Source organism: Polypterus senegalus, chromosome 3 (assembly GCF_016835505.1).
Source record: "Polypterus senegalus isolate Bchr_013 chromosome 3, ASM1683550v1, whole genome shotgun sequence".
NCBI classification, from domain to species: Eukaryota; Metazoa; Chordata; class Cladistia; order Polypteriformes; family Polypteridae; genus Polypterus; species Polypterus senegalus.
In genome coordinates this window covers 106,345,013-106,357,722 of record NC_053156.1, presented here as the reverse complement: position 1 = coordinate 106,357,722, position 12,710 = coordinate 106,345,013, and the positions used below count along the sequence as shown (strand labels likewise).

Here is a 12,710-nt window from a genome sequence, read left to right as displayed (position 1 = left end):
AGCCACCAGGGGACAAAGCACGTTTGGACCAATGCTCCCTGAAGTTATATTACCAGTTCTGTCCCATCTCTATTTGTAATAGCACGGCACGCTTCATCTCGTCTTTTGTTGTGGGTTTACACTTTGAAAAATGAGAATGCGATGCAAACGCAGCCCGTGATTCAAAAAATTTCTCTGCCTACCTGTTTATCTCGTCTGATGGTAGCTGAAAAGCAACATCAGGAGAGAGCAGCCTGAAGTACAGCAGCTGGTGATCTGTCGTGTCCAACAGCAAGCCATTCCGTCTTGTGAAGTCCAGCAGCCAGATCGGCTCTCAACGGATCAATGTCTGTGTATTTATCCCACGCGAACCTTGCCGTAGATGCATCGGCTGCGCGAAGCGCTCAACTGGCAGCAGATCCGCTGGCGTGGCATCGGCTGGTGTTTGATCAGCTGATGCCGGCTTCTCACTCTCTTGCTCGATCTCCTGATCACTTTTTTTAATAAAATCCGATTCTGAAAAATCAGAGTCCGACTCCGCGATAATATGCAAAACATTGTCTGCCAAGTGTTTTCTTTTCTGCACTTGCTTCGCTCCCTCATCACATGTGGATGCCATCTTGCCATTGTTTACATTACGCTCACGCTAGGATTAGTTGCTGAGTCAACGAGTCTAGTATTCCTCCAAGCACAGAGGGAATGCCTGTGACGTGACAGTGACATTTGTCGCCATTAACAGCTGATTATCGCCCTCTGTCCCTGGATGTTGACTTTAGTCGACATTCGCTCTCAACCCCTCCTGTCGACAAAAGTTGACATCCGCCCTAAAAGAGTTAAAATCTGTGAATACTGTTTCTATACTACTGGATAATACTGCAAGACAAGTTGTGCTTGTTTTATTTTTTTCAATGCTGTGTAATGTACCTGGGTACTGTGTAATAGTGTGACGACATGTTGACTTTATTCTCGACATTTACACTTTAATCTTGACGTTTATGACGAGAATAAAGTCGTCATGTTGACTTTATTCTCGACATTTGTCATTAAAGTAGAACATCGTAAACTAAACTTCATCTTAAAATGAATATTTAATTTTACTAGATTTTCTCAAACCCCGTCGTAAGTTATGTAGTACATTAAATGCTTTGTGTTAAATGTTCCCAAAGCCATGTTAATCACTACAAGCCTCTTAAACTGACTTCCTCTTGCACAAAGAGGAGGCGCAGGCAGCACACAGAATACATTAATTTCATGATATTCCTGCTCCCTGAACATTTAGAATGCTAAGTACTTGCTTTAATGCATTTCACCACGAAAATTATATCATGTATTAATCATGTGTGGGCATGGTGGCGTGGCGGTTGCACTGCTGCCTCGCAGCAAAGGGGTTCCAGGTGCTTCCTGCTTAGAATTTGCATATTTTTCTGGTGGGTTTACTCGGCGTGCTTTAGTTTCCTTTCAAAGTCTTGTAGGATGTGGGGTTTTGTTATGCTATATTAACCCTGCTAGTGTATGTGTTGCTCGTATTCACCCTGTGATGTGCTGGCGCCCCATTCAGGATTTGCTCCTGCCTCGCACACAATGCTTTGCTTGGTTGGGCGCAACCCTGAATGGATGACATAATTAAAAAAAAAAATCTTCATTATACATGTTTTAAAGTTCTGACCACTTCGTGGTCCAAGTTTATAACTAGTTTTAATTTCACAAAGACATTTATCATATGGTGATTGGTTATGTGGACAAAGAAAAAGGAAGGATAGGAACTGGGGGTTTAGTACGTCAGAGACAGTACACATAAAATAAAGAAAGGTGGCTCAGATGAACATCCATTGAATTCTGTGTTTGTGTCTCCGACCACTAGATCACGAACCCAACATTTACACAGTATTTAAGTTAAACCTGTGTGATACACATTCATACATCCATTTTTTTTTTTAAACCTTGTCACACCTGCCATAATGTTTACACTGAACATACACCTGGGGACCCCTTACTGCGAGGGAGCACCACTACCGCCACACAACCGTGCATGTTTAATAACTGCTTTAATGCATTTCATCCTGAAAATGATATCAGGTATTTATCTTAGCATTCTGAATTTTCAGAGAGCAGGAGTATCATGAAGTGAATGTATTCTGTGTGGCGATCCCTGCCTGCGCCTCCTCTTAGTGCGGAGGAAGTCAGTTTAAGAAGCGTGTAGCGATTATTAACTGGGTTGAGGAACACTTAACACAAAGCATTTAATGTGCTACATTAACTTATGACGGGGTTTGAGAAAATCTAGTGAATTAAACATTGATTTTAGGATGAAGTTTAGTTTACAACATTCTACTTTAATGACAAAATAAACTGAGAATAAAGTGGAAATGTCGACTTTAATCTCGACATAAACGGCGAGAATAAAGTCAATATGTCGACTTAATTCTCGACATATGTTTTTTTTTTCTTTCCTGTGTACATATTTTTTTTGTCTTCACTGTGGCCCTAAAACGCTTCTGTAGAGCTATACCACAAATAGCATTATAAATGCAAGTTGCAGTTTTATTATATAAGTTTTATTATATAAGTTATTATACAAGTTTCACTTGTTTTATTTTATTTTATTTTTATTTGGTGAATACTGTGTAATGCACCTGGGCTTTTGAAGTCTTGAAGTAATAGTATTATTACTGGAAGTTGCACTATTATTTATTGTTATTATTTGTTAGTTTAAATATTATGCAGTTTAATGATGGTAAAATTGTTTAAAAAGCCACTTTAACATGTCAGTGGACAAGAGATTGTTAACATTAACTGAAAGTGTAGTTGGTTTACAAAAAATATTTATTCCTTTTCTAAGACTTGTTTAGTGCAATGCAACTTTTGACAAGCACCTCTGGATATTTTACTGTTTAAATACCTCTTTGGATGGTTGAAAATATGTTGTCAAAATTTTTGTTTGTTGTTTGCAAACTTTTTTCAATAAAAAGGTTCTATATTTTGACTGCAACTGTCATGCAGTGTGATTCCTTATCTTCATTAGTGCCACACCCTTGAAAACTATCACTTTATGGGGCCATGCAAACCTGTATTAATACTTATGTACTTACACTTACGTTAAATGTTGGTATTCTGATGTTACAAGATTTGCAACATGTTTGCTTGAAAAATTTTAAGCTTTGTGGAGTGGAGTACCTATTCTATACTAAACTAAATATTTTATATTAGGTAGATATTCTTGCTAGTGGATAGGTATCAATTATTACATTTTATTAGTACCATATAAATTAGTAAATAGCATGATAATTCAGTATATTGTCATTTTTTTCAAACTCTTTAAAGTTGTTCTTGTAACACTTTTCAGACCAAGTTTGTCTGAAGATCATTTAATCTTAAGTTTGTGACATTTGTTGTTAGGGTGTTTGTTTGTTTTAGCATGTGAAAGAGAGATTTGCTATGTAATGCAACTTACTGAATAGAAAAGTTTAATTTGTCATATTCAAACTTCAAATGTTAATTAAGCTTTAAGTTACCAAGTCTTTCCCACATCTTTATGTTCCAACTTTAAGGCTGCCTTTGTTGTGAAATTTGCCAACTTGAGATTAAACCATCATTTCACAATTCCTGTAAAACAGTCTTAGTTGTGTTGTTTTCTGTTACCTCACATACATGATTAGACTTTATTATTGAATATGCCTGTGCACTAATCCAGAATTAGCCTTTGACCTGGGCTTACCTTAACTCCTGTAATTGCTCCTAAATGAAAACTGTTTTCATTATTTTGTTCAAATTTTATTTGTTAGACTAATGAAAATGAATTTTGACTTCAATAATCCAAAGAATGATGCCAATATAATGTTTGCGTATTTGTTTCGGCAATGAGTTACTATGTTTTAGTGTAGGCTTCTGTGTTGCACTGTAATTCAGTCTTTATGATGCAAGTCAAGGAGGAGGTCCCTAGCAACCAGGCCAGATTTCCTTCCAAAAATAAAATTCAAATTGTATATAAAAACAAAACTCTAAAATTGTTTCCAAAATGTAGAAATCTTAGAAGCCCCCCAAAAATTATACAAAGCACAAAAAAAAAAATTACTGATGGGTTTCCCATTTCTTAATACCCAGTATGACTTTGTGTGGAGTTTTTGGGAGTGTACCTTGACATAGAAGGTTCTGATGTATTTCCACAGTTTCACACATTTCTCCTAGAATAGCATGTTCCTTCGCACAGATGTGTACTGGTTCATAAAACCCATGGATGTCTGTTTTAATGTTCTGTATTGCTCATTTTAAATAACCTAAATTACTATTTCTTTTTTTAATACAGTGAAGAAGAAGCTAAACTTGGTGCTCGAAGACTAGCTCGTAGTCTGCAAAAACTAGGCTTTAAGGTAAGTCCTTTTATCATTAATATAATTATGTGTGAAGAAATATGTTCCAAATAAGAATAATACATTGATTGTCCTTTTCAGGAGACAAAACTTTGCATTTGCAGTTGTTGTTTACAATTGTGTGGTACAACTGTGTTGGTAACTTAATGTATAAAAAGTAAAGCTACAATTGTAAATATGTTCATTAGTACAAATCAGTATGCATATTTCAGTGCCAGAGATGTACATATACTCTTATTTTTTTCCAAAAGGTGAAATTTACTGATTTTAAGGTGGTTAATGTATTAGCTGTATGCACGATGCCATTTGAGATCAGACTTCCTGAGTTCACAAAAAGCAACAGACCTCTTGCCAGGTATGTACTAGTCTTTACCATTGGGCATTGTTCCTATTAACATTATCTGCCTGGAAAAAGACATTCATTTTAAAATTTGATTTTTTAGTTATGAGCCAGAATTGCACCCAGCCGCATCTTACCGAATTAAAAATCTCAAAGCAACCCTACAAGTCTTTTCAACTGGCAGCATCACAGTAACAGGTTAGTATCTAATCTTATTTTATTATTTGAATATGAGTACTTCCAATGTAAGAACATTTCTAAGCCGTTCTGATTAGTGAACTACTGTTTTCTGACAAGAGCACCTGTCAGGCATGTAAAAGAAGAATATACTACATACAAAATATCTCTTTATTATAAAAAAAAAAAATCTAGGGGAGGCAGACTAGGGAGACGAGACATGATCTTCTCAGAAGATAATTTGAATTCCCATGAGAGACACTTTAACTTGCTCTCAGCTCTTAAAACAATGACAAACAAAAAGCAAAACACGCAGCTCGCAGCAGATGATCCGACCACTTCTCCTTGCATGCGTTCAGCCACCCTAACCCCTCCTCTTCACAACGCGAGCAGCATTATACGTCCTGCGAAAAAGAGATTTATCTACGCCTAGGGCCGGAAATAAAGGACAAGTATTGTTTTTACGACGTCACACAAGACAAGGCAGTGAGCCATCATTTAAAAAAAGTCCACGAACATCTAACCTAGCAGTTGTTGGATTGCTTTTGGCAGACACGCATCATGTGCCCCCAGCTCTTAAAACAACAACATGCGACAAGCAGAACAGGCAGCTTGCCAGCAGCAGAAAGACAGCAGCTGATACTACGGCAGCTCCAAAGTGTGCATTCAGCCGACCCCCCAACACAACGCAAGTAGCGTTATACGTCCTGCGAGAAAGAGATGTAACCACACCCAGGGCCAGAAATAAAGGACAAGTATTGTTTTTACAAAAGTTTTTAAAGTAAAAGTGAAAATAATGCATATGTAACAATTCCCATGAAAATAACAATCTCTTTAAATTGTATATCCAGTAAACCAAACACAGGGGTGGGTGAGCGAAGCAAGCAGGGGCAGAGCCCCATAGTACTACTTGAAATAACCAAAATTTAACAATAATGCTTTGATAAATAAAGCATTGATGACCAAAGAATTGAAATTAAATAAATGGCAGCAATGCTAACATGGTAATCATCACTAACTTGAAGAGATGGTTCAAAAAAAGATGTTATTGCCACTGTTGGCAGTCTAGCAGATTAATTGACATTAATGGAGCAAATATTTTACTCAAAAGCCAAATTAGGGTCAACCAAAGAACTGCAAACAAATACAACCAGAAGATAAACACATTTAATGTTTTAAATATCATGGGAAATGTTGTAAGCATAGTATAAAAAAGTGTAAACATATACATTAATCAAGTGCTGTATTCTATAAAAATGAATGATGAACACAACAGCTGAATGAGCATCATAAAAGCACAAAGAACACGTACATCTATATATATAATTCACTAAGGCAAGACACCCATGGAAAGCACGCCGGAAGGGGCGTGGATTCACTAAGATGCCGACAAGTTTTCACATTGTCTTATTAAAACAACAGTTTGTCACAGTGCGTTAATTTTTATATTTTTTGACGCTGATCATCAGAAGAAGACTCTTTAATGTCAGAGTAAAAATTGATCTCTACATAACCTAAACTAATTACAAATATAAAATGCAAAATAGTCGATCACAAAAGTAGTCATTCTTTTTACATGATACACCTAAATTGTCACTAGTACAGCCAGTTGGTCTAGTAAGTCACATAATAACATGGATATCACCTTTCTGTACTCGTGGGGTTATATTTGATTGTAGTATACGAGGGGGGACCCAAAAATAACCGAAAATATTTTTAAAACGTGTTTAATTTTCTGTACAACCTACAATTAGTCTCCTTCAAATTACTCTCCATTGGCGGAAATACACTTATCTAACCGTTTGTTCCATTGTTCGAAACATTTTTTAAATTCGTCTGAAGTAATGCCCATTAATGCTCTGGTCGTTTCTTGTTTTACCTCTTCGACGTCAGCAAAACGCCTTCCTTTCAAGTCTTTTTTCATCCGAGGGAACAAAAAGAAATCACACGGAGCTAAATCCGGTAAATAGGGTTGGTGGTTCAGGGTTGTCATACCGTTTCAATAACAATAGTTTCTACAACACTTTTTTCAAGAAGAAAACAAAATTTCACTGCAGCACGTTGCTCACGATAATCGGTCATCGTAAAAAAATGACGCTTGCACAAAACTACTTTTACAAAATTCACTGAACACAAGCACAACCTTCCAGATAGCACTTGGCAGACTGACTTGAGAGGAGTGTAACTAGATCGCCCTAGCCCTAGTTACATCGCCCAACCACATACTACAAGCACCAATCTAACAACAACAAAATTCCGGTTATTTTTGGGTCCCCCCTCGTAGATGCACCTACATCTCGAAGCTCCAGCTTGTAGTGAGTTGGTATTGTGGCCTTACCTACAAAATGAAGACAAAATAACACTCTAGGAAGCTTTGTAAAAAGGTGATTGAAAAGTACAAGTAAAGGGGTGGACACTTGAAAATAGCCAAGTTACTGAGAATTAGTTGAATCAACTAATTTTAAAGGGAGTGAGATGCTGTTGTTGCTGCGCTAGAGTCAAACCTTTTCACTTGATATATGCTTTCATTTTGATTTTGTACTTTTTAAAAAGCAGAGAAACCTAATTGCTGTGCTTTTAGCACAGTTTTATAAACTGAATTGCATCAAGCTTTTAGCCTAATTATAAGCACAGCTGTATCAATGCTGCTAACACCAGATTCCTTAAAAACTGATACAGAAAGCATTGATTGTATTTTGGATTTGTTGACTTGAGAAACAGTATTTTGTATTTATATGTAAAGCTTTTTTTTAGCTTTTTTTCCAGCATCACATTAAACTAATTATTGTGATATAGGTTAAATAGAATATATAGAAAACATTTTTATAATTATTGTAAAATACCCTACATAATCTATTAAAGATCCTTGTCAAGTGGTTTAATCAATGCAACTTTTGTCTTGCCTGTTGTAAAAATCCAAAAATATGTTTGCCAGAATGAAATCCAATCCATTTAAATTATTCCTCATTTCTTCTTTATGTACTGTAGGTGTTGAAAGAGATATGTGTGCTTTTCTTTTGCAGTCTAAGTAACAATTAAATGACAATGTAGAACAATGTTAGATAAAAAAATGTATGTGGTGATGTTACAGAAATGTGAAACGCCAATGAAAGACTGTTTCTGGCTTGAAGCTTGCCCTGTGGCAAGTTTCAGTGCTCATGCCTGTTCTGAAAACTCTCATAGAAGGGGCACTGCTTGCTGTAATGCAGAGAGATTTTTACATAGTATTCCTTAGTCAAGTGAAGCTTGCTTCATGGATATTTCACCTGTGAAGTGGGTCTTTGTAAGGGTCTTTGTTGAGAAACATCAAATAGGATGTCTTCTTCAAAAAGCTTTCTTAAGTTTTTTCTCTTTATACTCCTATTCAGCTTCCTTTCCTTTTTGGCACATCTGTGGCCAAGTTGTGTTTTTTTTCCCCCGGCTTAAAAATATACCAGCTGTGCAACTGCTGTTTGCTTGATTTTCTTCGTCTTGTCATTTCTAAGTTGTGTGGAACTGGGTGTACATCAGAGAGGGATTGGCCAAGAGTTCATTTTCTGCAGGGTCATTTTATGTGTGATTGAGATGCTGTAGAGTTTTGCTTTTGATATATTTTGTGAGTCCATTTTTACACAATTTTTGCTGCAGAACACTTATTGAATGGTTGAAGCACTGGTTTAAGATAGAACTTGCTCTCATATGTTGTAACCAGACCGTGCATCGATTGACTGTTGCTTACTGACTTCAATAGATATGTTTATTGCCAGACTGATATGAGTTGCCTTGGTTTTCTTATCTGATCCCAGACGAAGACCCAGTGTAAAACCTTTTGATGAAGACAACTCACTTCATTCAACTAATATTCATACACCATATTCATACATCTATATATATAATTCACTAAGGCAAGACACCCATGGAAAGCATGCCGGAAGGGGCGTGGATTCACTAAGCTGCCTAAAAGTAAGACACCTGGCAAGATACACATGGAAAGCATGCCGGAAGGGGCGTGGATTCACTAAGCCACCAACAAGTAAGACACCTATGGCACACGCAGGAAGGAGCCACGCCCACCAACTCCAAGACCATTGGATACAACGACAACTCGCAGAGCCACGCCCACCAACTCGGACACGATGACACAGAAAAAACTGCGTCATTTATATTCATCTGTTGTGGAGGCCACATGCACCTCCGAGCCACGTTGACTGTTCATACAGGCATGTTTCTCGCGGAGGTGAATCGCCATATGCAGCGTGTAAAATGGTTTGCGAGGGGTATCCCATGGGATCCTTAAAACAATCCTTCACAACTGAGGTTAAAACACAATGAAGTAAGCAGTCTTTAAAAAACCGAGTTTTCGGTTACAACGCACGACCGCATGCACCATAGCAAACTGTTTTACACGCTACATACAGCAATTTGCATCTGCAACAATCATGCATCTTCTTAGATGCTCCTGCGGGAACACGGAAGACGTTTCCCTGCCCACCAACACTCCTTTTTCACCTGCCTGCGTCTACCCTCGCTCTCTAGGCATTCACACGGCCTGCCCATGTACCCGAACGCAAAAACTTACCGACTGCCCAGTTAGTCCCTTTCATCTGTGCTTGGAGTCCACATGCACGTCTGAGCCACGTTGACTTTTCATTATTCTTTTCGGTTTCAACACCCGACCGCGTCCACCATTTAAAAACCATGCGAAAGGAACAACGAAGCTCCACCCAGAAACTCTACCCCTCCTCCCACGTGCTCAGGAACGCACCTCAGACCACTGCCCGCCAACTCAAACAGCTCATCAAACACATACTTACTCGCATTGGTCTGTTTTGCGGTCTGAATCCAGCTGTGAGCCACGTTGACTATTCTTTTGCCCTCCATGGCTACCGCTTCAAATGTATTTCATGGAAACAACACTTCCTTCAATGTTATAGAAATTCTTACTTCAGGTAACTGTTTGTTTCTGTCATTCGGAGTTTTTTGGAAAAATGTCATTGACGAAACTGTTGCTTTTTAAACTTCGTAACATGGCATATCCCTGACCCCGGCAGATTCAAATTTGCCTTTTACTTTTACCCGAAGACAATTTCCTGTTCGATTGCCATTTGCAATGACAATTAATAAGGCACAAGGACAAACTTTCAAAAAGATATGCCTGTATCTGCCAAAACCAGTCTTCACTCACGGACAATTATATGTTGCTCTCTCCAGAGTTCCATCTTTTCATTCACTTTCTGTTGTATCCTCAAACCCTCCCTTTTTAGACAACTGTGTCTTTCCAGAAGTGTTCAACCATCAGTAAATAATTATGCGCCGTTTGTTATGCCGCAGGTTCACTATTGTGTTGTATTTTGCTCTCTCCAGAGTTCCATCTTTTCATTCACTTACTGTTGAATTCTCACACCAACCCGTTTTAGACAACCGTGTCTTTCCAGAAGTGTTTAGCATTTGTACACACCCCCCTCCCTCCTCGCTACTACCGTGATCGGGTGTCTTGGTGGATTATATATAGAACAGCAGCCAAAACCGCACAGAGCAAGGAAAAGTCTACGTGAGTCACAGGTGCATCTGGACTGTGCAAAGACGACAACAACTCAAGTGACGAGTTGGAGGTGGGCACATGAGCAGGCAGTGCATACTGAACGAGAAATCAGCAGACTACCATGACGGAGGGAACGGAATGGACATCCTTCTCCTCTCCTTCCGTTCCACCCTCCGTGCCTCAGCGCCATCCACCCCATCCCTCCGTCTGGGAGGAGAAGGCGCGATGGCGGTCCGCCAGTTTTCAGTCATGGACGATTGTGTGTTGGTTCGTTCCGTGCATTGTTACAATGTTGCTTTTCTTGCTGATTTATTACATTACCGATTTTTCAAATGTTAATTTTCTCCCTGTGCTTAAAAATCATTAAGAAACCGGCCTGATTATGTGGCATATGGTACGTCGTGGGTTGGCTAGTATACTTTATTCTAGCCTTTGAGTAGACTCAATTCCAGTTTTAAATGTACTATAAAGAAGATGTTTTGAGTGTTCATTAACATTCTCAGGTGAGATGACCTCAGTCTTATTGAAACGATGAGGCCATACCACAGTAGATGTCTGCTATGTACAGACACTGCTTAATAGCATTATTAATTTCCCTCTTTTTAGTGGTTGCCGTTCAAATGTCCAATAAAATCTCTCCCTTGTTTCCGGTGAGATCTAATGCATTATCTTTTACCCCAATGTTTGTCAGTTTTTACAATAAAAACTGCCATCAGTATTTTACCAGATAAGCAGTATTCAGTATCAATCAGCCAATGACCCATGCACTTCAGACTCAAAAAAAAATTCTGAAAAAATTACCAGGTGTAGCCATGTTATTCAGGAGATATTCTGTAATTTTTTTTTTGATGCAAGATCAATACTTTCCAAAATACAGCCAGTTTACCTTGGAGGTCGTGGGTGTTGATTTTATATGGCCTCTTAGCTTAAGAATTAAACCAAAGAGTAGGCTCAGACTTTGCATGCTGATACAATAACTAGTATAGAATGTGATGAAATTAAAACATTTGGTCCATATGACTCCGCGTGGTGAAAGCAGCCCTATGAAATAAGTTTTCGTTAGAGTTTTTGGCTTAGTTATGTTTAGGCCTCAGAATTTACACAGACTTTTGATTTTTTTCCTTTCTCAGATAATTATATAGGCATTCTGAAAAACCAATAAACATAAAAGTATCAGTATCACAGTTTGAACAGCAGACCTCTTAAATCCAAAAAATCATTTTAAATTTCATTTTGAGAGCACCCTAATTGCATGTGGGAAAAGTACAGATAATTAAAAAAAATATATTTTTCATTTATTCTACATTGTCCTTTATTTCTCAAAACACAAACCTTACTTTTCTTATTCAAATCTTTCCATCCTAAACATAGGCTGATTGCACCATGTGACAATAATTGTAATCATTGTTTTTAATTAGTAAGATATCAAAAATGTCAAAACTTTTTTCATATCAAATGACAGTATCCTATCTCGTGTTGCTGAAGAGAGAATACGATTCTCCATGGCCAAAAGAGTACCTGATACTCGAGAATACCAGTGTTACATCCCTAGAGAAGATGGCAGACTCAAAGTCAGTCAGGTGTCTGGTGAATACAGTCAATCGACTGGCCGAATATTTACCACAGAAGCAGCAGCTGAGATCCTGACGTCTCATGATCACACTCCTGATGGATCGGCTGCATCCCTTACATTAGACCAATGTCCTATTGGAGGCTATGTTGGGTGTATTTATGAAGAAAAATGTTGGATTGGTGTGATTCGTGACAAGAGTTAAGTGGAATAGGACATCCTCATGTTTCATGCATCCAAACTATCCTGTACAGTCTTTCCATTGGCCACCTAGGGGTGATATTTGTTGGGTACCTTTACAGTGTGTCATTGCACTGCTTATTGCACCTACAGCGGGCAGTGGGAGGCAGTACCATCTTGATCGTTAAGACAAAGATGCCCTACACTCGGCACTTCGATTGAAACAGAAATTAAATGGGTCACATTCGTGCTGCCGCAATACCTAGATGTTAACATTATAACTTGTGTTGTATTTAATGACAAATCAAGAAGCTGTTGTTCATATGTTGTGCTTAATGTGCCTTTGGTGATTTACTTTTTTCTGTTAATCCTGTTAATACCAAGTTAGTGATAAAGAATTTGATGATTATCATGACTGACAGATGGTGAATTTAACCACTGTTTATACTAGATTGATATAAAAAAAGTAAGACTTGTTTTTTTTTTTTGAGAAACAATGGATCATGTAGGATACAGGAAGGAATCATTTTAAAAATGGACATAATTTAAAGTGGACATTCCCACAGTTCATTAAGC

General features: G+C 38.0%; 1 protein-coding gene across 4 annotated transcripts in view; it reads left to right on the top strand.

Moving 5' to 3' along the window:
* The window catches only part of tbpl1 (TBP-like 1), a 41,653-nt gene that overhangs the window by 18,583 nt on the left and 10,360 nt on the right, over positions 1 to 12,710 (top strand). For 3 of the 4 annotated variants that reach the window (XM_039747731.1, XM_039747733.1, XM_039747734.1), the window contains 3 exons: positions 4,283 to 4,346; positions 4,598 to 4,701; positions 4,790 to 4,884. In XM_039747731.1, the coding sequence (XP_039603665.1) occupies positions 4,283 to 4,346; positions 4,598 to 4,701; positions 4,790 to 4,884 (263 nt within the window). Of the gene's footprint in view, positions 1 to 4,282; positions 4,347 to 4,597; positions 4,702 to 4,789; positions 4,890 to 12,710 lie in introns of those variants that run through there. The other variant, XM_039747735.1, reaches the window with a different exon arrangement.